The sequence below is a fragment of the Gekko japonicus genome, unplaced genomic scaffold (genome assembly GCF_001447785.1).
Source record: "Gekko japonicus isolate JY-2015 unplaced genomic scaffold, Gekko_japonicus_V1.1 scaffold1304, whole genome shotgun sequence".
In the NCBI taxonomy this organism is placed as follows: Eukaryota; Metazoa; Chordata; class Lepidosauria; order Squamata; family Gekkonidae; genus Gekko; species Gekko japonicus.
The window spans coordinates 177,413-204,904 of record NW_015171543.1 but is presented as its reverse complement, the minus strand read 5'-3'; the positions used below and the strand labels follow the sequence as shown (position 1 = coordinate 204,904).

The window sequence follows — 27,492 nt, the reverse complement described above, 5'->3', positions numbered from 1 at the left end:
TGCCAGTCTGAGTAGACAATACTGAACTTGATGGACCAAGGTCTAAGTCTAAGGCAGTCTAAGGTAGCTTCATGTGTGTTCATATGAAGAGGTCTAAAACCTGTTCCTTTTAACTGGACACACCAAGGATTGAACCTGGGATCTTCCAGGTATGAAGCAAATGCTCTACTTCTGAGCCACATCCTTTCCCCTGGCAAAAATAAATCACAGACCTCCAGCAGCTTAAAACCATTTTGGTGGTCTCAGGGTAAGAGAGAGGCTAATGCAGAGCACTCTGCCCTCTCAAACACTTCTGTTATAAAACAGAATTTCCCTGTTGAAGTTCCTCCACTTAGGGAAATGCCATCGATGCATAAAAGTACACGACAATATTTTGATTCTGCTCACACAACTGGTTCACAATCTGCCTTGTCCAAACAACTCTCCTTTGAACATATTCCCTGCCTTGCACCCTATAAATATCTCGGTCACATTCCTCTGTGCTCTGTTACTCATTAGCATTTATTCTCAAATTCTCTGAGCAGCCAAGTGTTTATTTCATTTATTCCAAAAACCAATCCTAAACCTACCCCTTACTCTTCGTTAGGGGACCCCCCCCCACACACCAAGAATTACACTGAATTTAGTCAAGCCTTAAGATCGCTGAAATTTTATTTTGGAAATACAGTTCTTTTGGGGGGGGGGGAATTTCCCATCAAATAAAATACTGGGAGCTATTACCCATGGTATAACTAACAACAGAATTTCTTGTTAAGATCCTGATTCTAATAGCCCAAAAATGACTTTCTCATAAGAGACCACACTCCTAACAGATCTCTCAGAGGCATCTTCTCATTAAGAGAGATCACCGTAACATTTACGGATCATAAAGACACAGACTAATTTTCACACTGTCTTTTATTTAGAACAACAAATGTTTTTAATAAACAATAACAATATGCACATGACTGTGGTCAATTATAACACATTTGCAGTTATTTTATATTTAAGTCTCTCTCTGTTCACTTCTTTTTATTTAATTTTGGAGGCAGTCTAAGAAAGGTTACATAAAATTCCACATAAGTGAAAGTTATATTAGCACACTGAGTCATCCCTCACATATTGCCAAACTGGATTCATCACTGGAAAATGAAACAGGGGTTGAAAAGAAATAAGCAGTCAAAAGAACAAAAAAACCCACCCCTTTATTCACTGACTTCAGCTTACAGCCCACACCTTTTCTTTCTTTAAGTGGGGGCTTCAGTAATGATTTCACATATACTTTTTAGGGACATGGGACTTCTTAAAATTCCTAATTTGATATATCACGGTTTTACTATATTAACTTTTTTTTGTTATGCAATATGAAGTGTCAGACCCATTAAAAAACCATCCTCCAAGCTTTTAATTTCTGATACCTCCAAGTCAAGCTTCTTGTGCATCCCACCTGTTTGTATGGTCTGTACTGCATAAGCATGAAATCTGGTATGCCGTGCAGCGGTCCCAACTTGAGAGACATTCATTTCCCAGTTGCTAACCCTTATGGGTTACAGACATCATTTGAAACATACAGGTAAGGCCTGGTGAAGCCTCAGAAGCTGGGGGTGGGGGTGATGAGCAGGATTCCCTGGCGATACACTTCAGTACCCTGCTCAGCTCTTTTCATCTCTCTATGGCAAGTAGGATAAATTAAGCAAAGTAAGCACAACTCTGCACCTTTTCTTAACTTTCCAGGTTACAGAGCTTTTCTTGGCAATGAATCTGGATTTCATCTCTAAATGCATACATAGCCCCAGGTAAAACCTTCCAAAGCAATGCAGACTTGTTTTTAAGCAGATATATCACATGTGTCTGAAGACAGCCCTTCACAAAGCTAAATGTTTTAACAATTTCAATATTGCACCTGATGTCAATTGCCCACTCCTTCATGATGAAACCTAATGCTAAATATGACAGCAAAGCCAATCCCCACTGTTGGCTTTTATTATTCACATAAGCACATTAACTAACACAGACTATTGGTCCATCAAAGCCAGTGCTGCCTATTCCACAATGCCTTTTCCATCATGTATGCAGAACAGTCTCCGATAGATGAGTAAGATCATTTGGGTAAGTATTTGCTTCAAATGCACTCACATAGATCTGTCTCCAAAGAGCAAGGTACTTAAAACCTATTTCTTTTCAGTGTCCCATTGTCATTTTTATATAGACCACTGACAACAAACTCTCATTAGAACTATTATCATTTAGAATGCAGGCATTTCCGATTACTTCTCCCAGTTTTGAAATACTCTCATGGAAGTCCAGAAAGGGTAGAACTGAAGAATAGTTTTGTATGTTTATAGTATGAGGAGACATATTAATGTTTCTAACAGTACAGTGCTAAACTGGGTTTACCCCCCTAAGAAAGCAATCCTAAACCAATCTACTCAGAATTCTACTTAGGTCTTTTCAATGGGGTTCACTTCCAGGAAGGTGTTCTTAGGATTGCACTGTACATGTATTGATTTCAATGGGCTTAGAATGGTATATCTCTGCTTAGCATGATGTGGTAACGCTCTTTCATCTTTTATGAGTGCTCATTATCACAGGAGAGATCCTTTTCAACAAATGCCACCATTCGTGAAAAATGAAAAATAATCCTAGGGTGAAGAGTGCTATCTTATCACGCACATATGAAGCAGATCTCAGAATGCTGCTGAGGCAATAGAAGACATTACAAGGCAGGCTAAAAACGTGGCTTAATCAAGGGAGGATCCATGGTTCAGTGACAGAGCGCTTGGAAAAGGTCCTAATGCTGAAAAGGACCTTTCTCTGCTTGAGACCTTAAGAAGACCATAAGAATAGCCCTAACAGACCAGACCAAAGGGCCATCTAGTCCAGCTTCCTCTTTTCTACAGAGGTCAACCAGATGTCTCCTGGAAATCCACATGCAGGCATAAAGGCTGCTAGTGGTGCGAAAGCCACTGCCTGTCACTGCCAGCAATTAGACAATAAACAAGCTAGATGGACCAACAGACTGAATCTATATGTTCACTTCATTCACGGTTCTTTTGCCAGGGTTTTGCTTTGTAAGTTTGGGCATTTTTGTTTTTTGTGCTTACTTAATGCTCTGCTCTTGATCTTAAGGACACACTAGAAAAACATTCAGAACTCTGAGTAGGTTTTGCTTACGTTAAATGAAACCATTTCTCAAACCATTTCTAAAACATTCCCTACATAAATATGAATACACTGAAATAAAGGCTACTTGTTAGCCAGGCAGCAGTGATTTCCAAATTCAATTTCTTGGGGGGGGGGGGGGGAGAAAAGTTTATTGGCAGGGTAAGAAGAAAGATTTGTAAACTCAGTTACCCAGCAGCAGTACTTTAAAAATTGACTAGCTTCCAAAAGATCAGATCTTTAAACTGCAATTACTCACGTAATTTTTTTTTCATTACTTTGCTTAAGTGATCTCTTCTTTGCAAAGCTACCAGACAAGGGAGTACACAATATTTATATATTCCAATGGAATTCTTCAGAGCCCAGAGAACTGGCAGTACAGCTTATGAAATTAAAACTGTGCAGGGATACTGTGCAGGGATTCAGTGGCTTCTTTCACTGGTTGAGTATCAACATGGGAAACACAATTACGGACACCAACAATATTTATTAACATCCCAGGAACGCGCTGTAAACTTCCTGTCCAAGCATGCCAAAGAATCAACAAAATCAAGGAAGAACAGAAATGAACAAGGATTCACATTACAACAGAAGGCCCCTTTTCTGCTATAGATTTACGTCCAGTAAATAAGTAAGAACATAAGAAAACCCAATGTTGGATCAGGCCAATGGCCCATCCAGTCCAACACTCTGTCATACAGTGGCCAAAATACCCAGTGCCATCAGGAGGTCCATCAGTGGGGCCAGGACACTAGAAACCCTCCCACTGTTGCCCCTGTGCAAAAAGGTGAGAGGTTCTCTGTTAAACTGAGCAATTACTGCAAGATACATACATAAAATATATTGACCCGACTTTTGTTGAGGTTGGCGGTTTTTAAACGAGGCTGACCCTTCATCTGTCATCTTGATTTGATTTTGTTTCCGGTGATTGGCCTCCCTCCACATGATGTGCCTGTGTCACCCAGAAGTGACATCGAGAACCTTGGGATTCAAGATAGCTAAAAAAACTGGTAGTCTATGTAATTCTCTTTGAAACTGAGTTCCACTATTCAGCCGCTTAAGCAGAAGAAGTAAAACTGAAATGTCTATATACCTGGGAAAGGTGTTCGGTTGCAGGAGATTTCCCACTGGTGTCCTCTGCATTATTTATGACTACAGGAGGTCTTTGGACACTTTTATTGCATTTAGGCAAGGAGGAACGACCTGTTGGGCTTATTTATGTGCATACCTTGACATCAGCGCCTGAGAGCGCACCCACTGTAATGTGACTTTGTATTTCAATGTTGATGTATATATATGCCATGAGCACTTTTTTTTTGGGGGGGGGGTTGTAGACCACCAACTCAATGTAATCTTTGATAGCCTTCCCTTGGTGTTCTCTAATATTTCTATAGTAGCTGAGCTGTGGCATTCTGGCTGTAAGGGCAAATCAGTGTCGACTGCATTACAATACTCTAGGACTGAGGTTACTGTGACATGGATATATGTGGCCACATTGGGTGAATCGAGGTAGGGAATATCTTCCAGACTAAATAAAGATGGAAGGACACATTTTTTTTGCAGCAGCATTAACTTGCATCTCTGGCAATATTGCTGGATCCAGTATAACCCCTAGGCTCTTAACTAATACAGCAAGTGTCAGCTGGACCCCATCAAATGTCCTTCAAGAGCTTTTAAAAACACACAGGAAATGTTAACTATTACAGTTTTCTAATTAAAACAAGCTAATGTTACTGAAATGAATACGATCCCGTGACAAACCATTCATATTTTATAAAAACCACACCGTTGCTTGACTTGTGATAGGCTGTATGGCCAAGCATGACTTCCACAAAGGGAAAGACAGCACAATAGACTCTTCTGTTTTCTTGCGAAGCTCTGTGACCATAATCAAAATACCACTGCCTGATGATACACCATTATTCAAATACTGATCTGATTGCTGTGGAAGTCTCTTATAAAGTGAACAAAATTATCTTGTGGTAGAAAAAAGAAGATAACTTGAAAATTGTGGGGTTTTTTTCCAGTTTTCAATTTAAATAGCATTTGCATGAGCTCCCATGTTAAATTATTCTAGGGTCAGATGGTGGAAATGGAGACCTGAAGCAAGGCCATGTTTCTATCTGTATATGAGGTGGCACCGACAGAGAAGAGGAGCAGGATAGGATTTCAGAAGGGGAACATGGCTCTTTGTGTTTCCTCTTAGTTATAGTCATAATCCGCAGAAGAGTTTGAAATCTCAGAAATACAATAATTGTATCTTCCCTGCAGTTTGGTGTGGCATTTTATAATTCATCTTCCAGGAAACCTCAATGCCTTGCGATTAATATAGGGTGGACTCTTTACATACAAAATAAAAAAAAAACTTGCCACAAGAAAAGAGCAGGTAGAATATGTGAAAACAGAGCAGTAGTGAATACTCTGAGGAGGATCTCTGGTGTGCTGTACAAGGGGCCTGACAGATTTCTCTATAGCAATGGCTGTTGAGTATAAATGGATTTAGACATATTTATGGAGGAAAAATCCAGAATGGCTACTATTAGCCTAAGTGACAAAAGGGAACCCCCATATCCAGAGGTAGTAAATTCCTAAATACTAATGCTAGGAGAGAACATCAGGAGGAAGCCTTGGCCCCTGTTTCTGTTGTTCCTCCAGGGCAACTGGTTGGCCACTGTGTGAAAATTCTTTTTTTTTGGGGGGGGGGTTCACTACCATAGTTCAGGGTAGGAGTGCGGCCAGGACAGAACACGAAGATTATCTAGCTCTGCGGATCATCTTCTACCATGTGGCCAGTCTTCTTCACCATCACCAAGTGCCCTGCCTGAAACCACAGCAACTAAATAGCTTTTAAAAGCAAGCGGTAATATTACTTTCTGTCAGCTCCATTCAATGCGCAATAAGGCTTAATTATTCAGTTGTGCATCTGAATAGAAGGATAACATTACAGGGTCCAGGTTTTACACAACTAATTAGATTTTCTTTAGTGCACCCTGTGACCGTGAAATAAAAGCTTGTTGCAGTTTTAAGAAATGACAGAGATTAAATGCACCCCCTCTTTCTTAATATGGACATCTGGAAATAGTTGAAGTCATTTGTTTGCTGAACCTCCAATTTGATGGTGATATGTGATTCTTGAAGAACTACCTCCTGACTAGTATTTATTGAATAATATTGGTTTTAAAGGGAATTTACAGCTTTCTTTCTTTTCTTTTTGGTATTTTGCGTGTGACTGTGTGCTTGTGTCTGCCCCTGGAAGTCATGTTGACCTCTGGTGACTGACCCCTACTGAGGGCCTGGAGGTGGCTGAATAAAGCCTGCCTCTGTCCCCCCCCACTTGATATTCCAAAGAAGTCTCCTATCCAAGTACTAACCACAGTTGACCCTGCTTAGCTTCGGAGATCAGGCTTTCCAACAGATGTTGAGTAATGCATTTGGGTTGATCAGTGGTTGATTCAGTGATTACTGAATGAGGTGGCTCTGAGCGATTCGGAAGCACTTCACACTTCATGAGGAAGCTGAGGAATGAATCATTAAAATGCGAACACAAACAACTCATTTACTGAGAAGAGTGCCCAATGCCTCTTTGCACTAGCCCCTACTCTGAGTCTGCCTCCCCCTCAGGAAGTATGCCCAGATCAGTGGCTTGTATCTGACCTCTTCATCCAGCTAAGTTTGAAGCCTTCTGCTGGTGAAAACACCACTTCTGTCTGAGGGAGACAAAAGTGGAGGAAGTCTTCACATTCTGTTAGGCAGGGTGGTAGCAGGACACTGACAGGCAGAAATGGAAGGGTTGGGCTTTTTTTGAAGAGTATGTCACATTCTAAAATGTCAAACTTATAAAGTCAACAAGCAAAGCGTGCCTTGAATTTGAAATTAAGTGTGTACTTCAGCTATCAGAAGCTAGAACACAAATTAAAAGCCCTTTGTATGATTTCCTAGACAAGGAGGGTGGACAGATCTAAAGCCCCATGACAATAATGATGATAGAGTGTGGAATTTGGGTAGATTCCTTTTTATAACATCATGGCTGGACTGACAGTATGTAGAATGTGGCCCAGATCCAGATCCTGACCGCCAGTTATCCATCCTACCCTGGACATCTGTTTTCAGAAAACTTTCAGGAACGGCTGACACTAAAACTGCTTTGTCGTTGAACTGAATATGCAACATGTCTTTTGAAGAATGCTGCTCTGAAGTTAGTGGCTCAAGTTGTCAAAGGCCAGTGCATCTTTAGCAAGAGAGAAAATTACAGTGCAGTTTGATTAAAATGAAAAGTTCAACTACACACAGAAACAGTCACAAATGTCCTGTAGGCTAAACAATAATAACCATCAGCCTGGAACAGAAACTCTTAGAAATACTAAAATTAAAAAGTACATGCATGCCAACACCACAGACTATCACTTATCTGTCACAAATAATGAGAAACATTGCCATCAATCTTAAGCACTACTTCAATGCAACTGTTAGCAGCCACCAGTGGTTTAATAGTAACCATGGCTCTAGAGCATCCATCTTGCTACAAGAAACAGATGCTCTTTCATTTATCTAACACTGGAATGCTGAACTGGCTGCATAGTTTAAACAAATGACTGATTTACATTCTTTTATATTAAAAAAAGCATTCTGACTTACCAGCTCTAAGAATCCTTTTACAACTTGTCTTTGTTTCAAGTTGGTCTCTCCATCTAGGTTAGCAGTTTCTATGTGACACAGACCGTCGGGGTCACTTGAAGAAAGGAGCAATATATCCGCAGGAATGATTTCATTACACCGTAGCTGAACAAAGTCTCCAACCTGGATTTCTTTCCAGAATCTGGTGGTGTATTTCTTTTCACTCCTGAGAAAGAAACGTCCACAGGAAACAGATTACAGCATTTCCCCAAGTACAGCACAGTTAGCAAAGGCAATCTGTACTGTTTTGTGCTTATGGCAGTGAAGTCTTTGACACCACCTGGTCCACAATCCTTCCATGCTCAGAGAACAAAGCTGTCAGCTACAACATTTGCACAGTTCAGCTTCTGTGAGAAAAACTCAGTTTGGTTGGGATTAAAACTTCATGCAGGCACTATAGGAGGGGGAACTATTGGGGGGCAGACTAGAATAACATTGAGAAGTAAGAATCAGAGGGAAGGCCAGACAGAGAAGACAGAGGCTGGAAGAAAAAAAAGTTAGAGAACTAAGGGGGTATAAGGTTGCTAAGTCTAGAGGCTAGCTGTCACTTTAGTGATCACCACACCACTGAACCCCAGACATCCTAAAGATGTAGGGCAGTGGAATGAGGTGCAATGCTGAACTGTGCTAATTGATGTGAACTAATACAGTCAGTTTTTTGACTGCTAACTTTTATTTCTACTTTGCTAGTTTTGGCAGACCCCTCCCCTCTTGTAGATGCCATGCAGGAAGCCAGTTGGGATCCTGAACGCTACAGGCACCAGGGACTCTGGGAAACACAGTTCCCTGGAAAATATATTTCTCAGGATTCTTGGTATCTCAGACAATGGCAGTATTCAAGCAGCTGGACAAGTGGCATATTTCACCAGCAAAATCTTCCTTGCCGCCATTTCCTCTGCTGCCAGGTAAGAGGGAAGGGGTGGTGATAGAGTCTGAAGGGATCTGGGGAAGCATTTGGACTCGTTATGCTTGCAACAATAGCACACTGTCATTGGGAGCCAAAGGGGTTCACATTTCAGAACCTGGAAAAAATAACTGTGACTGAGTTAACTAGCATTAAGACAATTGCCCCTTTGACTCAATTTGAATTGTGCTTAGAAAATTGAGTTATTTTCCATGTTAAAGAATAGGTCAGTTAGCGAAGACCAACTTCAAATTGAGCCGAGGGGAAAATTCACCTATCCTTCTACTGGTCATCTCATTCACTTTGTACTCTGGAAGAGATGCTTTCTGAAGCACCAGGGACTACAGGTCAGGGTTGGCTCTTCCATGAAGCAGTTGATTCATGGAACACATTCTAGCAAGGGAACTATGTGCCCACTTCCATCTTTCTGAGTTTATTTTTGAAAAGTAGATTTCATCATGAACTGTGTTTATCCACGAACCTATATGCCCTATTCAGGCAGCCTACTTCAAACAATCCACCTGCACAAGGCAGCAAAAATACATACTGACAGTCAGATTTATAGAGGCAATATTATGGCCCAAAAAATATGGTTCAGCATAGTGCCATGACCGCATTTGTCCATGAAAAATGAGGAGAGAGAAAACACTTTCAAAAGCTCCTGAGAATCTCCACTTCATTTTTTTTAAAAGTTCCTGGCTGAGAAAACAGGATTGAAAGTGTCTAAACAGGATCTGTTGAACCTTAGAATCTGTACAGTGGCTGAATAAGACTTCCAGCATCAATTAGGCAGAGTTTCAGTGTTCTGTAGGTAGCAAAATACATCCAAATAGGCCAGAATCCTAACACTATTTAGTTACAAGTCACCGCATCAAGCTCAGGTGTAGAACTTAGTAACCTTGATGGAGATTTTTTAAAAAACTTTTTTTTTTTAGCACAAAGTACGCAACTCTGAATATACTGTTGTGTCGTTGTAAACAGGTGCTGGGCCTCAAAGACACAGCTAAAGAAATGAAGTATGACGGTCATTTAGAATACCCTCATTTCAGTTTAGTTCTTTCCCTCAGAGATCTCAGAGCAGCAGTCCAAGGTAAACAGCAGCAAACAGCGTGCCAAGTCTTTCCCTCATCTCCACAGTGTTAGAAAACAGCCATCATTCAATCAGCAACATCGGCACTGCATGTGAACTTCAGTATCAGATTATTATCCTTCATCTGAGTAAAGATGGAATCTGGCTGTGAAGGTACACCTCCTTCCTGCTATTTGGCCTGCAGCATAACCCAGGACACAGAAAACCAGCGCAATTGATCCAAAAATAGAAATAACTCCCATGCATTTTCATCCAATTTTTTCTCAAAAAAACAAAAGTAATTTGGTAACACCCTCAGGAAATGCCTTCAGAGATTTTTTAAAAAGAGTTGCAACATAAAATCATCGCTTTACGACTCCTTACTCAGCAGCTGAACAACTATTGTTCCTTATAAGGATGAAGTGCGTATATCCTTGCTTAAGAAACGTAACCTATGCAGCCAAAAATATACCATCAAAACGAACTTGAGCATAAATCACAAAGTCACGATGGGCATTCTGCTAAAAATGCAGACGCAGATCTAGTGTGGGAAAGGAATATTTTTAGATCTTTTATGTACCCTTCACATCTGCTACGTAATTCATCGTCTCTGTACAGTTTCTGCACAGTCTGTGCTTTAGAGTACAATCAGATGTCATTTAGCTTCCCAGACTTTGGGTTCCCAGATCACACTTTTCCGCTGAGTTAGAATAGGTGGCACACACTTCACAAAGCAAGTATCTTTGCTTCCTATTGGTCAAGAAGGCATTCTTTGTTGAAGCCTATTGCCTGAGCAAAGCAAGGAAAAAAGACTGGTCACAGCCTTGGCTCTGGGATCTATGCCCATGATTAGCCAAGTAAAGGGGAGGGGAAAGAAGGACATTTACCAGAGTGGAATTTTCAGAGCAAGTAAGACCATCTTTCAGTGACCATTGGTAGATAGGGAAAAATATAGGCAGAAAAAAATACTTTAAAAAAACCTTTAATCAGGAAGGAAGGGGTGGGTATGGGTGGTTCTAGAATGTTGGTCTGGAGAATTTTAGCCTAGCTGGCTAATCAACTCTCTTAAGGGAAAGGTTTGGGAGCATCTGTTTTACATTGGAACTCTCATATCCACAGCAGGCCTTTGCCTTGTTTTCCAGCTACTGGCCCTGATTGCCCTGCATAAGAGCCAGTTGGAGGAGGGAGGCACAGCGTGGTGAGGTTAAGGCAAGAAGTTGGCCACAACACTTTCTTTCAGCGAAGGGGTGCGAGCACTTGAGCTGGATGTTGCAAGACTTGTTTACAGATGTTTTCACTTACCGCTGCACATTTCTGTTGCTCTAGTCTTCTGTTGGTATGCTGGGGCACACCCTTTGGGAACTCCAGGCCTAGGGTACTTTTTATTCAGCAACAGTTACATAAAGAATGGAGATGTAAGAGGAAATACTGAGCACCTCTGTCAAATATCAGGATTGAAGAACTGGATTCAGGGCAAGGTAGGGTGGTCCCAGTAGGGAGGCTCCTGATTCTTGCATGTTTTTGCCACTGGCACTCTGTTTCCACTGCAAACCTGACAGACTAATCTCTGAAATGAAAGGGTGCGTTCAGACGGGGTGTTTCAGCCGGCATAAACTCTACCGGTTGGAACCGTTGCAGTTTATGCTGCCTGAAACGCGATCGCACTTACCTCCTGTCTGTGGAGCCCATCGCTGTATGCCCGTTCACCCACAGCGGGTGTCGGCGTTTTTTTTTTTTAACTCAGTTTGCGCATGCGCATAGGCAGCCATCCACAGAATGGCGATCTTCGCACATGCGCAAAACACCCCATCCCGAAAAGCATGCCCTGAAGAGAGGACTTACCTTTAAAGTTTAAAGAGCAAAGTGGCCTCCCTGAGGTCCCAGACTCCTCTAAAACTTTAAACTAAGGACCTTTTTTTTTTTTTAAACAAACGCCGGGGCGAAGCTTCGCCCAAGCACATATCGCCGACCTAAAAACAAAATGGCGTGCAACAACCGTTGCACTCAGGTTACCACCACTTGGTGACCTAGTGGCAGAATACAATGGTTTAAAGCTCTTTGCAACGGTTAGGGACGGAAGGCAGATGTTCGCCGTGTGAAAGCCAGTAAGTACACCGATTCCAACCGGCACCTATACCGTTGTAAATGCCCTGTCTGAACGCACCCAAAGAGTGGCATCTAGGCAGCAGTATCCGCTACAGTGGCTGCCAGGCCTCCACCACTTTCATCACTGTGTCACTCTCAAATTCTGGAACTCTTTACCTCTTGTTAAGACTATTTTGTTACTAATTCACTTTCCATTGTGCTGGGAGCCAGACTGACTTTATGTAGCTCTTCTGTTCTTCCAGAAAAAGTATGCTGGATCTGGGTTTTTTGTTCCATGTTTCATAATAAATATAAGAGAGCCAGTTTGGTATAATGGTTAGGAGTTGTTAAGACTATTTTGTTACTAATTCACTTTCCATTGTGCTGGGAGCCAGACTGACTTTATGTAGCTCTTCTGTTCTTCCAGAAAAAGTATGCTGGATCTGGGTTTTTTGTTCCATGTTTCATAATAAATATAAGAGAGCCAGTTTGGTATAATGGTTAGGAGCGCAGACTCTACTCTGGGAGAGCCAGGTTTGATTCCCCACTCCTCCACATGCAGCTGCTGGTATGATCTTGGGTCAGTCATAAATTCTTCCAGAGCTGTTCTCTCAAGAGCTCTCTCAGCCCCACCTACCTCACAGGGTGTCCCCCTTACTTGGCTAATCATGGGCATAGATAAATATACCTACTTAAAGTTGCTATGTATAGAATGCAATTTTATGCCCTATTTTTAAACTTGTGGCTTGGTGGTGGGGATTCAGTGATAATGTTACATACTTGGTGGATGGCAGGGGATTAAAGGTATGGCTGTCCTAGCCATTTGTTTTTATCTTGACTGGTTGAGCAAGTCAATGGGTTCAACTGCAACGCTGTCTCAATTGGCTTTGAGTAAAGACGAGTAAGAAGTAAATATGTGCAAACTTTTTTCAGAAATAAGAACAATTAAAATAGCCAACTAGGACTTCTACATAAGCATACCTAAATTTCATTTCTGCACTGTTACAGCCAGGACATTTCTTTTTTGGAAAGCAATAATAGATGAGATTCTGGTTTCAGTTCATTACAGTGAATTTTATGCACAGTTATGCCAGTCTAAGCCCATTAAAATTTACTGATTGAAACTACAGTAACCGCACAGAATTACACAACTAGTGTTGAAGTTTTAGACTTTTTAAGTCACAAACTTAGATTAAGTAGAGCTCTCTCAGCCCCACCTACCTCACAGGGTGTCCCCCTTACTTGGCTAATCATGGGCATAGATAAATATACCTACTTAAAGTTGCTATGTATAGAATGCAATTTTATGCCCTATTTTTAAACTTGTGGCTTGGTGGTGGGGATTCAGTGATAATGTTACATACTTGGTGGATGGCAGGGGATTAAAGGTATGGCTGTCCTAGCCATTTGTTTTTATCTTGACTGGTTGAGCAAGTCAATGGGTTCAACTGCAACGCTGTCTCAATTGGCTTTGAGTAAAGACGAGTAAGAAGTAAATATGTGCAAACTTTTTTCAGAAATAAGAACAATTAAAATAGCCAACTAGGACTTCTACATAAGCATACCTAAATTTCATTTCTGCACTGTTACAGCCAGGACATTTCTTTTTTGGAAAGCAATAATAGATGAGATTCTGGTTTCAGTTCATTACAGTGAATTTTATGCACAGTTATGCCAGTCTAAGCCCATTAAAATTTACTGATTGAAACTACAGTAACCGCACAGAATTACACAACTAGTGTTGAAGTTTTAGACTTTTTAAGTCACAAATTTAGATTAAGTCATAAAATTAGATTAACGCCTCAATTCTAATGATACTTACTTGGAAGTACGCCCCATTTATTATGCCCCAAGGTTCCTTGAAACCTGAAAGAAAGACACTTGACTGTGCTAAGATTTTCCCAACTCATAGGAAAAGCCTGTCTCTGCCCTTCACAAAATTATCCTATATATATAATTCCATTACATATTGGCCATTTCCAGCTCTCCCATTGGCTGTGCGGTGTGCTCCATCAGCCACTGGCCCATCAACTGCCACTCAAGAGTACTTGTGTGCCATTGGCTGGGTGCTGGGTCCACTCCTCTCCCCTGCCCACTGCTAGTCTGGACACTCTTCCCTCACAAGAAAAAACTGCTAAAATGGCTGTCTCTCCTGATGAAGACACTTCTCCTGCTTGGCTCCTGTGGGACTAACTTTTCCCCCAGTGGATGTTGCTAAGCAACCCAGCTTGGTTCTGTCAGTAAAAAGACAAAGAAAGGATGTCCTTTCCAGACCTTTCTGGGGAACTCATTGGGGCCAGTCCTGACTAGGGTTGCCAGCTCTAGATTGGGAAACTCCTGGGTATTCTGTGATGGAGTCTATGGAAGCCAGAGTTTGGGGAGGGGACAGGCCTCAGCTGAATAGAATGCCATAAAGCCCATCCTCTAAAGCAGTTATTTTCTCCCGGGGGGAACTGTTGTCTGGAGTGTGATACCCAGCGATCTTCAGGTTCCACATGGAGGTTGGCTACCCTAGGTGTAGTAGTTAGCGCTTCAGAGCAGGGTCTGCCAGACCCAGGTTTTTGCTGTGGAAGTTGAGTGGGTGATTTCAGACCAGTCACAGACCTTCAACCCAACCTACCTCACAGGGTTGTTGTCCAGATCAAAAGGGGGAGAGGAGAATGATGTACGCTGCTTTGATCTCCACTGCAGAGAAGGGCTACTTTTACTCCTGGGGAACCATTGCTGCCAATCTCCAGGTGAGGGCTGGAGATAACTCAGAATTAAAACTGCTCTCCAGATGGCAGAGATCAGCTCCCCTGGGAAAAATGGCCGCTCTGCAGGGTGGACTCTGTGTCATATACCCTGCTGAGGTTGCTTCCCTCCTGCTTGGGTCCCCACTGCGGAGAAAGACTTTACTTTTCCTAGGTAGAGGCTGCAGGTGGAGGGCAGGAGATGGAAAGCTGAAGTTAGAGGGACAGATAACGATAGGTTGATGGTTGGCTGGGAAGGAGATAGGGTTGCCAACTCCAGGTTGGGAACTTCCTGGAGATTTGAGGGGTGGAGTCTGCAGAGGGTTGGGTTTGTGGAGGGGTGGGATCTCAGACAGGTACAATGCCAAAGACTCCACCCTCCAAACCAGCCATTTCCTCCTGGGAGACCTTTGTTGCTAATCTTCAGGTGAGGACTGGAGATGACTCAGAATTACAACTGCTTTCCAGATGGCAGAGATCAGTTTCCATGGAGAAAATGGTAGGCTCTGTGTTATTATACCCTGCTGAGGTGCCCCCCCCCCAAGACAGCCAGTGTGGCATAGCAGTTAGCGCTTCAGAGCAGGGTCTTCCAGACCCAGGTTCTTCCTGTGGAAGCTGATTGGGTGATTTCAGACCACTCACAGACTTTCAGCGTAACCTACCTCACAGGGTTGTGCTATCAAAAGGGGAAGAGGAGAATGATGTGAACTGCTTTGGTTCCCACTGTGGAGAAAGACTGTACTTTTCCTAGGTAGAGGCTACAGGGAGGGAGGGAAGAGATGGAAACCTGAAGTCAGAGGGGCAGATAATGGTATGTTGATGGTTGGCTGGGAAGGAAATAGGGTTGCTACCTCTTGGCTAGGAAATTCCTGGAGATTTGAGAGGTGGAGCCTGGAGAGGGTGGGGTTTGAGGAGGAGTGGGACCTCAAACAGGTACAATGCCATAGACTCCACCCTCCAAAGCAGCCATTTACTCCTGGAGATCACTCAAAATTGCAACTGCTCTCCAGACAGCAGAGATCAGTTCCCCTGGAGAAAATGGCTGCTTTGCAGAGTGAACTCTGATTATTATACCCTGCTGAGGTTGCTTCCCCTCCTGCTTGGGTCCCCACTGAGGTGGAAAAAGACTGTACCTTTCCTAGGTAGAGGCTCCAGGTGTGTGGGGGGAGGTGGAAAGCTGAAGTCAGAGGGGTAGAAAACGGTATGTTGATGGTTGGCTGGGTAGGATATAGGGTTGCTACCTCCAAGACCGGTACAATGCCATAGACTCTACCCTCCAAACCAGCCATTTCCTCCTGGGGAACCATTGTTGCCAATTATCAGGTGAGGGCTGGAGATCACTCAGAATTACAGCTGCTTTTCAAATGGCAGAGATTAGGTCCCCTGGAGAAAATGGTAAGGTCTGTGTTGTTATACACTGCTGAGGTCGCCATAGCAAAATGACACTGAGTGCCCAGAACCTGTTTCTAGATTCTGTTGTATTTATTTCCACAACAGGCCTTATTCCTAGTTTAACACAATGCTGAGATTCTCAGCAGATCTTAAACAGCACATGATACTACGGCACCCTCCAAAATCAAAGTAAAAGCTAGTTCCTGCACTCCACCCAACTGCTGCCTGTTTAGTAGGTTTTGAAGCAGCATTGCCTTTATTTCAAAAGAGGGAAAATGCTTTGTTCTTCCACCCAGGAGAGGCAGAAGTTGGCATTCACGGGCCTCAGAAATTAAAACAGCAGCCAGAAAAGAAAACTCTATAAAATACAATGGGCTGGGGGGGGGGGTAGAATAAGCAAAAACAATCATGGCATTACTTGAAACAATTCATATTTCGACTCAGGTCAGATCAGTCCAAATAATGTGGGAAAGGGAAGAGAAAGAGCTATATCACTGCTATTTTGACCCAAGTTATTTCAAGGATCCTAGAAATTTACTTGGAAGTAAGTTCCTTGCAAATAAATGGGGCACACTTCCAAATAAATATCATTAGAATTGTGGTGTTAATCCAATTATGCCCTACAGTTTCTTGAAATTAAACTGAGATTAACTTCCATCCATATAGAAATAATAAATGATGGAACAAAGCAGAAGAACGTTCATGCAGTATAAACCCTCTTGGGTCTAGGCATCCACATTTTTGCTTTCTTCCCTGTGTCCCATAATATACAATAGTACTAGTACTCTCTTCTTTTATACAATGATTTTTTTGAAATACAAGCATGTGTCTGTTCCTCTCATCACTGCCTCAGAGTAATATTTCATGTTATTTTTAAGGATACAAGAATAACTTACAGCAATGGGAATTACTCAGCTCTTAACAATCAGGTAGATTCTGGTCAAAGGGATTTTTCTCTCTCTTACATTTTAAACACCTGGGGCTGGATCCCATCTTAACTGCTATGCACAGAAATATCACTTCCCTACCTCCCCCTCTTGAAGCAGCCCCAAATGTCCCCTGAAGTGCTGCTCCTGGGAGACAGGGGACCCCGAGAAGCAACCTGAGGGGGAACTGAAGAGCTGCCATAGTGAGGGGAACTGCCCCACATCTTGCATGCGCAATCTTTCCGATGGAATGCAACCCATTCTCCTGTTACCTAAATTACACAAGCATGGCAGTACTCACAGGAAGGAACTCTTTCCTCCTGCTCCTACCATGTCCACCTCAGAAAAGGTGCTGGTCAGTGCCATGGCAACCACAGGTACCACGTTGGAAACCCCTGTCTTAGAAGGTTGTCCTGAAATCATGACTTTACTTCTGGTTTTACACCAGAAATCACATATCAGCGTGACCCGTGCCATAATTATCCTTAACCTCCCAAAGGCCCCAGCCAAGTTGCCATCTACAGCTGGCAACCATGGGCTGGTCCTTTATTCTCTCCAGCCAGACAGGTTCTAAGCTAAAGGACTAATCATAAGCTTGACCAGTCAGAAACGAAACATTCTGAACCCTTCTGTTCTGTATAAATATGAGACAGACTCAGTAAAAACCTCAAAAAACCATTCCATTGGTAACTGTAGCTAGGCAACAACTCTGCTTGGCAGGTAGTGCAGAGGCCTACATTATACTTTGAAGCATCACTCACAGAAGTAAATCACCTCACATTTACCTCATAATTTTACAGTTTCTTAATATTAAGATTAGCCTTTTTTATGGAGACCTATTAATATATACCCTGTATACATTTGATAGCATTCTACACTGAATTGTAGCTTTTTTTCACAGTGCCATGTTGTTTTACTTCCCTCAGTTGTGAGAACTATCCATGGAACTCCTGAAATGTATCTGCAAAATAAAGTTGATGCTTTCCCCTGAACTCTTACTTGTAATGCTACATTACTTCCATGAGTAGATTACTCATGGAGTAATGCCTGAACAGTCTATGATGAGGCTATAATACAATCATTATGTTAGCCTTAACATGCTAAAATAGCTCCAGGGTTATTAAGGCCCTTGGTAAGAAAAAAATATTTAGGCAAAACTGCAGTTACGGCATGTATAAGAAAGAACATGTATTAGAAGCTATGTAATTTACATAACGTTCAGTGAATTTCTCCATTTCAACATAAACTGTAATTTGCTCCAAATGCATGATACACCAATAAAGTCTGGATCTGTTTCTAATCAGATAAAGACCTGGAAATGAAAGCTTATTAAAAGACAGATCCACTCCATCTGACAAAAGCTACTGAGCCAACTGCTTGTATCAATATTAAAACAAAAAAAAGCTTTTAAAGAAACCTTTTCCCACTGTTCTGAAAGATTTGGTATTAACAGGAGGAAAAGAAGATAAGCAATTTAGTGTTAATTTACATTTAACTCATCAATAGAGCAAGGTGTATGTAGAAATAATAAGGCCTAAATGTACTATTAAATAGCTTTGTGAGCCTCAAAGTGCTAATTTCCCTTTTGTAAGCCAGCTGGCTTCAATTTGCTGTGAACATTCTCATCCAAGAAATCTGAGTCACTTTTTAGAATTTTAAAGCCTTCCTAATAATTTTTTGGTGTGGTACAATCTACAAAACTTGTCTGAGATATCAATTTTTTCACTTTCACAAAATATTAGATGCCAAGGAACTCATGATTCTTTTAAAAATGTGCAAAAGCATAGCACTTGAAAAAAATCCAGGGAGAAAAGGGGTGATTAAAATGCTACCTATCCAAAAAGAAAATTTCTTGTATATCCATTTTATCCTTGCTGTATTATTCTTGAATCTTTTAAAAATAAGAAACACTTTACACCTTCTGCCCAGCTGCACAGTCAATCAACAGAACAACTGCTTGAGGTTGAGAAAATATCACCTAGTTCAGAGGTGTTGAACTCATTTGTTATGAGGGCCGGATCTCCATGTATGCCATAAAACATAATGCCAGGTACCGGAGATATAAACTGTATAAAGGACAGCAGTTGGTAAGCTCTGAGTTGTAACTTCACTCCAAGGCCTCATACGTGCTGGGGGGATGTGTGCAAAGGAAAACCCATATGGGCAGACTGGAGAGCCTGCAGTGTAGCACTGGGTAGATGCCCCCATGCTGCTTGACTGCTGCAGATGAGGTTGTTCTGCCATGCTGAAGCCACAATCGGAGTGGCTCTGCCCATCCCCCCCCGAGCAGTCTCCTTTTTCCTCCCTTGCACTAATTGCTCGTGGGCCATGTAAGAGCCCTGGATGGGCCGGTTCCAGCCCTCGGGCCTCAAGTTTGACACCTCTGACCTAGTCAATTCTTAAGTCAATGTGTATATTAGCAGCTGTATATGCTCTTAAAAATACTCTTCAGTAATTTCAGATAACCAGAGGAATTGCATCTATTAAAAATTATTCTTAGCTTAACCTGGGGAGTCTTCCTGATCTTGAGAACTCTGTACACTTGGTATAAATACAGGAGCAAACTGGGAAATTAATACGGCTCTATCCTATAAAAGAGGCCTGCATCAGCTCCCTGTCATGTGATCTCACATTTGGCTGACTTTGCAATCCTACCAGGCTTACTGAGGTGGCAGAAGAAGGGTTGCCAACTTTATGGAGAGAAAAAATGCCCTGTCCCTTTAACAAAGGCTTACTAGGATGTTATTTACCAGGTGATGTTACTACAGCCATGCCCTGAAACACTTCTGCTGCTTGTTTCCACACATCAAACATCATTAAAGGGACAGTGTGTTTTTCTTTCCAGGCATATTGGCAACCCAGTGAAGGAGGTGCTGAGGTAGCATGTGTTGAAATGAGGTAACCTGTGCCTCCTTGCAGAAGCTCCCTCCTTCTTGAAAAGACAGCAGTCTAGGTGTGAACACAATGGCAACCACTGTGTTTATGCCTGGACTTCCCTACTCCCAGGGAAGAAGAGGTGGCAGTCTGCTGACAATTTCTTGGTGAGGATGGTGGTCTGAGCATGAGTACAGTGGTGGCTGCTTTCGCTACCCAAAGAAGAGTTCACTTTGTAAGGAGGAGCCTGAGCCATACTTTGGGCATCCCTCTAGGGAAATATCCCTACCAGGAAATGTCCCAGTCAATTAAAGGACCAATCCATGGCCAAATAAATATTGCCACAGCTGGCATACTTTGTTCTAAATAACTATATTCAAGTCAAGCATATTTTCAAAGAAGGTTAAGTTTCACATGCAGTGGGGAGCAAATACAAAGTAGTCTCAAATGCATTCCATGGATATAACTGTACACTCAATTTCAGCGCATCATATTATTTAAGGCACATAGATTGTCTCCAACTCATATACACCTCTAGCCTACCACACATAGAATGTGCTATATGAAGAGACTAGGCTATGTACCTCCTATACCTGCCCACTCCATCCCTTTTTGGGAGACAGGTAGAACATACAGAAAAGGCACCCTACCCACGTGAAGTGATATATAAAGACATAATTTATTCTACATACAGCAGAAAGTGAATGCAAGGCAGAGACTCACTCCTTTGATTCTTTGCATGTAAAATCTATGCACCAGGCCAGTGTACCGACCAGTTCTTTGTCACGTTTATCTACCCATGGTCTGGGAGTTACTAAAAATATGGAGACCCTCTGCCATTCGCAGCTTCCTCATTTATACAGCGATTCCTTTACACTCATGGATCAGTTTTCTTCATTGAAATTAACGACAGCCCATCTATGTGCTCAGATCAGTGGATCTGTGTTTATGGAATGATAGGGCTGGACTTTTAAAAATGTGATGGCCTGGGTGAAAACAGCCCTGTACTGTTTGGCTTGGCAAACTCAACAAAATGTACTTCATCCCTGTATTCCTACATCTTGCTAGAAGTTCATTTGCTACTGTACTCACAGACTAGTCACATCCCTTTGCACCTTTCAATGAGTCCCTGCCCATTATCCCAGATGAGCTACTGCTGTTTTTTCAATTATCCAGGCCTCCTCTTGAAAAGGGGATAAGAACATAACGTAAGAACATAAGATAAGCCAATTCTGGATCAGCCCAATGGCCCATCTAGTCCAATACTCTGTCACACAGTGGCAAAAAATACCAGGTGCCATCAGGAGGTCCAGCAGTGTGGCCATGGATATGAGGGATGCCAACCAGGGGCCACCACCCAGTTACGATCAAGGAAAAGAGTTATAAGGAAACCAGGCAGCCCACAGAAATCTCCTTTAAATGAGAGTAGGGTCTGAAACCCTTGGCTGGAGGTCCGTAACAGTAGTCTGCTGTCTTTCATTGCCTGGTTTTCCCTGAGTAGCAGAAGCTTGTGATCAGTGAATTATCCTTAGATTCCTCAGCAAGACAAGACGTCTATGGATTTTTGAAATAAAGCCTTAACTAATTATCAGATCTTTGCAGTTGACAAAGGCTAGAATCTTGATTGAGTGAAAACATTCTACTGGTGTCTGCAGCATATGTAATCATATTAGACATCTGGCTCCATCGTTGTAAATCCTGTAGACTTCTAGAAACTGAGAATACTTAGATTATTTAAATCACTCTTTGTTGTTTGCAGAAGCTGATATTAGGTTTGCATGAAATAGGTGAAATGGGAGCAATCAGGCTTTTAAAAAAAAGCTTTCAAAACTTCCTTGCAGCTAAAGTGCAAGAGAGAGAAAGAGACAGACAGACTCCACTTTCACTCTTGACTGGTGAATCTGTAATATTTACTTCAGACCTTTAAATATACAGTCATGGTGACTTATCATAGTGTATGTGTAATTTCTCTCCTCCAGATTTAACTGCTGTCACAGGGTTACGGTGTCATCCTTAACTTTATGGATCACTGCTTGTCACAATACCACAAGAATACTAATGTGGTGAAAAGTAAATAGCCTCAAGCAATGAACTGAGCAGCTGAAAGTTTGAAGCTGTTTTGCACAACAACACATATCAGGGGAGGGGACAAGAAAGGCAAGGCCACAAAGATTTAACTAATCACTCTAGCTGTCCATTTAATATCTATTTAATCTGAAAGATTAAATGTTGTTTACCTCAATGCCATGAAGAGCTGCAGCTGCCCATTTCCACATGCTAAGCCTCTATTCATGGGACAACACAGTTCCCCTCAGGCCAAGCAGCAACCCCAACTCAGGTGTTTCTTGCCTATCCCTGCAAGGTTCAGATAGTCATTCAATAACAGCTATAAAAACTGGAAGGGAGAAATGCTAGTCAGATGACCCCAAAAAAAGGAGGTTAGCTGTGCCTTTGGGAAATACTTTATTTCCTGACAACTCACTATTTAATCCCATGCCTCTGGCTTGTTTTTAATTGTCATCTGAAGTAATAAAATGTGTTTTATCAAAAGCCATTCATTGACTTGTAAGGAAACAGTTTGTTTTCAGGTGGTGCCACATACTACCAGTTCAGGATTCACCATCCTGCAGTTGTCCCTCTTTTGACGATCTTAATTATTCACAGGTATATTTGTATTAATCCAGACCCTTTTGCTCAAGATGTCACTCTGGTTTATATAGAGACTGATCAACGAAATATTGTCAAAGCCAATCATGGCCAGTTGGCCCTATGCAATAAAATTGAACTGTCAAAAGCAATCACTATTCAACTGTTGTGAGCCACTGTTGGTAGACTGAAGTCTGTTCCACCAAGAAAGTGGGGGCAGCTCCTTGGAATGGTGCTAGAATTTAAATGGAAACAATGGAATTAATTAATTATCATATGGCATTGTGTGTAGAAGAGTCAGGAGATCAGAAGATTGCCTGGCAGTCATGAGTTCTAGCTCTTAGCGTCAGGGACTGAGAGAGCTCTGAAAGAACTGTGACTGGTCCAACGTCACCCAGCTGGCTTCATGTGGAGGAGTGGGGAATCGAACCTGAATCTCCAGATTAGAGTCTGCTGCTCTTAACCACTACACCAAACTGGCTCTCAGAAACAATGGAGACAGAACACAACAGCTATTAGTGGTGGCAATAACTAGCTCAGCACACTGGAGAGCAATTTTATTCATGCTTACAGATGCAACCGCAAACCATCCATGACAAGGAAGTGCCATCAGTAGGATAGTTCTGTTTTGGTCAGATAATCACTTCCAAAGCTGTTCGTTTGCTAAAGATTATAATAATCATGAAGATAATTTCAGAGGCTAGCCATGGTGGACTTCAGTAGCAGAGCTAGGTTTGAATCCAATGACACCTCAGAGACCAAGAAGATTTTCAGGGCATAAGTGTTTGAGAGTCAACCCTCCCTTTGTCAGATACACTAGAAATGGAGATCCATAAGTCTTTATATCCCACTCTGATGGTGGGAGTGGTGTTGCAAAGAAAGGATTCAGGACGCAATTTAGAGTGTGGGAGAAATGCTTTGGGGTTTTCCCATTAGAACTTTGGTTCCTTTCAGACCATACAGTTCTTACGCAGAGGATGGAAGACCATCAGCAGACTCAAGAGGTCACACTAAACTTCCCAGGAACTTCATTTTCCTTATCAAATTGCTTACTGGGGTGTTATAAGGATAACGGGGCAGAGGTGCATATGCACCCTGTGCTCCTTGAAGGTTGATGGGGAGAGAGGGTACTGAGTATGTTACTCAAAGCTTCTTGAGCTTCTTATTACAAGGCTCAGGAGAAGGTAGTAGGGAAAAGACATTCTAAATGTCACAATTCTCTTGTTTTCAATGAATATTTATGCCACTCTTCTCCGCTTATTTAGAAGAAGAAGAAGAAGAAGAGATTGGATTTATACCCCGCCCTTCACTACCCAAAGGTGTCTCAGAGCGGCTTACAAACTCCTTTTCCTTCCCCTCCCCACAACAGACACCCTGTGAGGTGGGTGGGGCTGAGAGAACTCTGACACAAACTGATGTTACTCAAAGCTTCTTGAGCTTCTTATTACAAGGCTCAGGAGAAGGTAGTAGGGAAAAGACATTCTAAATGTCACAATTCTCTTGCTTTTAATGAATATTTATGCTACTCTTCCCCGCTTATTTAGGGCCAAATTCCATACATGTGCCCATAATCTGTTCCTTGTCCTGATTAACATTAGATACTTTGAAAAATGAGCATGTCCCTTTGTGCTTGTTAAAGCCATCTAAACCAGCAGTCATTACCGTGTCTTGTGGCAAAAGGTTCCATAGTTTATTGATGTAAAGAAGCACTTTCTTCCCTCTGACCTGAATCTACTGAAAATCATTTTTGGTGAATCACCTCATGAAGTACTACCAGTTTAGAGAGAGAGAGAGAGAACACATACAGTTCTCCCTCCAAGATTCTTATTGTCATGAATGGCTTCACAGAAGGGAGTTGGGACTCCACCCGGGATATGCTTCTATGACTTTTCCACTATCTGGGGCAAAAAGGGAGAAGAACTGTTTCTAGGAATCAGCTCTGGATTGTAAACAACAATTGGACTCAGGGCAGCTGTGTGTCAGGGTTCTCAGTCATCTCTTACAAATTCTGTGGCAGAGCACTGAGTTCAGTGTTTGTATAATGTCATTATAATTAGGAATTCATGGGGATCATTAAGCACATATGTGAAAGAAAAAGAAAACCCACCGTTGCCACTATCCATTAAAATAAGGAAACTTGGTGCTTTGCGGTCAGACAATGTATTTTGGGATGCTAATGACAGCAACATTTGCCTCCAGCATCAGTTTTTCCACTGTTCAGTTTCTTCCAACTTGTTTTAAAGGGGAAAATTGCTGTGGACAGAAAGTTCTCTAGGCTTTGGCTCAGTCTTAAAACAAAGCAAACAAACAGGGGGAAACAGATTAAAGGTACTTTGCTATGCTTGTGTGATACAAGAACAGCTTTAGAGACTCAGAGACTCATACCTGCTAAAGGTATGCCGCTCCAGATTCAAAATGTTGTGTGTAGACCCATTTCTTTGTAAGATTAATGTTTTCAGGGTTTAGGAAAATATTTCAAGATTTAGTTTAGTCATGGAGAATTTATGTGCATTCTTAACACGCCAGCTCTGTGGTCCAAAGTGACAGCTGGATTAACACAACAGACTGAAGATATTCAAAACTTCTTTTTTTAAAAATGGCTGCTTTGCATTTTGATAGTCTACTGAGCCGACCTTCAATCTGTGCCAGCCTTCAGGACTACCTAGACCGCTTTCTCTTTTCCAGTTAATAAGAAAAAAACTTCCCAATGGTTTTAACATCAGCTTGTGTGGTTAAATAACATTGTGAGACCTCAAATATGATCACCAAACACATAAAAAATGGGCATTGCAGCAAGCGGGGGAGCGTGGTTCTGGGAAGGGGCCAGGCCTTACTTTTCCTAAAATAAAACTGGTTCATCTGATTACATTTGGGACAACATAGTTTGTGCAGTACAGCAAGCAATATATTTGCTGTGTGCATTGCAGCTTCCTATTTATGTTACTGTGGTCTTAAAGAGTATCAAACACAGAAACCACTATGCAATCTTCCTTTCCCTTTTAAAGTAAATCTGCCCAGATGGGTTATTTATACTGCTTGAAATCAAGGGAATAATCCCATGAAAAATAAAGAATGGTATGCCAAGTGCCACCTTTGCACTGATGTTGCACCTCAGTTGCGGCATTACCTTCGGGGGGGGGGGGCTGGCTGGCTTCTGCACCTAGAACTGTATTCTGACCCATAAAATTGAAGTTTTTTCATGGAATGGAGATAAGTCACAGGAGAAGGTTTACCTGCTGAATTTATATGAAGCTGAAGTTAAAGGCACAGGAGCAGAACCAGAGAAAGAAAGGTGGGAATTTTATATTTTGGATAAGATCAGCTCAGCTAGCTTCACTACTGGCCACATCTGCCATGCCAGAGGTAGGGCACCTATGTCAGCTGTAGACCTGTGGACTACAGGGTCAGATGCCCCTGGATGAACTCACCCATTACCTGAAGAAACCCACACGCAGAGACACCCTTAGGATCCTGTGAACAACAACGGTCTAAACAGTGTGAAGTCAGGAGAGAGGATCTGGTCATGATATCTAATGCTGACTCTGTAGGTGTTTGGCAATGAATTCTGAATAAAATCTTAATGAGATTTTTAAAAAAAACCCTCTAATGATTCTAAACCAAAGACTATGTCATATGAAAGAGTTAAGAAACAAACTGCAGAAGAAATTAAAATATTAAATCCCCATGTTTGGTCTGATAGCATTTTTCATTACACCTCTATCAGTCAGAAGGCTTTCAGAAGACTGCGGCTTCTGGCGTCACCAGCCTATGTGCATCAGGGACTGATGCCATCCTTAGCAAGAATGTTGGAGGAGGAATTGGAGCAATCCAAATCATACAGAAACAGAAATGGCAAAAGATCAAAAGAAAGAAATGCTCCATCTGGCAAACACAAGTTTTAGGTAAGTTTCCAAGTAGACAGGTCTGGAATTATTGTCAAAATAAATTGCAATTATATAGAAAAAAAAGTCTATGGAACCTAGGCATGTTGGCACTAGCGGATTACCAGAAATGACTGGTAATTTGAGGAGGATTTGTTTTATCTGGACTCCAACACCCATTTCAACTGCATAGGGTTGGTATAGGTGAAATTACGGCGCAGAGACTGAAGTCTGGCAAATGTATCTGTGGTATAAAGGCTGTTCATTACAATCTGGGGAGTGTGAATAACACCTAGGTGGGACTGATAGTGAAACCCTGGTCAAGAACTTTTAATGTAGCAGCTTGCCATACAGCTGTTGGCTCAAAATGCGGTGGCTAGACATTACATCAAAATGTAACCTAGCTAGTCAAACATTCTAGCAGACAGCCCACAAGTTCAGAAAGATCTGTTTGTCATAAGTCTCAGAATGAAGATTCCAGGGATCTGCTCCAGAGAATAGACTATTGGATACTTACTGTGAAGGGTCCTTCTCCTCTGAGGAAAGAAGGACATCTTGATAGAGTGATTCCCACCATCCACTCAAGGGAGGCAGGAACTAATTTTCACCTTCCTGTCTTCAGCCTTGTGGGAGTCACCCTCTCCAGTTTGGCAACTTCATCAGCAGTTTAGACTAAGCTATTACCTCTACACTTGTACTGGTCGTTGGCCAAATAAAGTATTGATTGATATTACCTCTACAGTAGGAGAAAAAACCCAGAAGAACAGCAGATACATATGTATAGAAATATTGATTTCTAAAGGTTTCATGCCTTCCCCTAGAATGTCTTGCTGATACCATGCTGTGCCTTGTTCCTGTTGAAGCTAAATGGCCTCAATAGCCCTGCCATATAACCCCACATTCTTCACACTTCCATGCTGACAGAGACCAGATGGCCTCTGCCAAGCGCAAGCATGTCAGAAACGCACGTAGCCCATGGACTAGCTGGTGCTAGGGTCACATGACTGCAGGTGTGGCCTTCAGTGTCCTGACCATTCAGATGTTGCACCCATGGCAACTAAACAATTGGACACTCCCATGTCTACTCCAATTGGCCCCTGGCCAGGGCTAATTTGGGACTGGGATTGCCCTATATCTGGTCATTCCCAATGAGAGGAACTCTCTCTCT

General features: G+C 42.0%; 1 protein-coding gene across 1 annotated transcript in view; it reads right to left on the bottom strand.

The window, feature by feature from the left end:
• ATP10A (ATPase, class V, type 10A) overlaps positions 1 to 27,492 on the bottom strand; it is a 162,312-nt gene that overhangs the window by 88,569 nt on the left and 46,251 nt on the right. Inside the window, exon 3 of the mRNA XM_015419655.1 lies at positions 7,777 to 7,981. Coding sequence (XP_015275141.1) covers positions 7,777 to 7,981 — 205 coding nt within the window. The remainder of the gene's footprint in view (positions 1 to 7,776; positions 7,982 to 27,492) is intronic.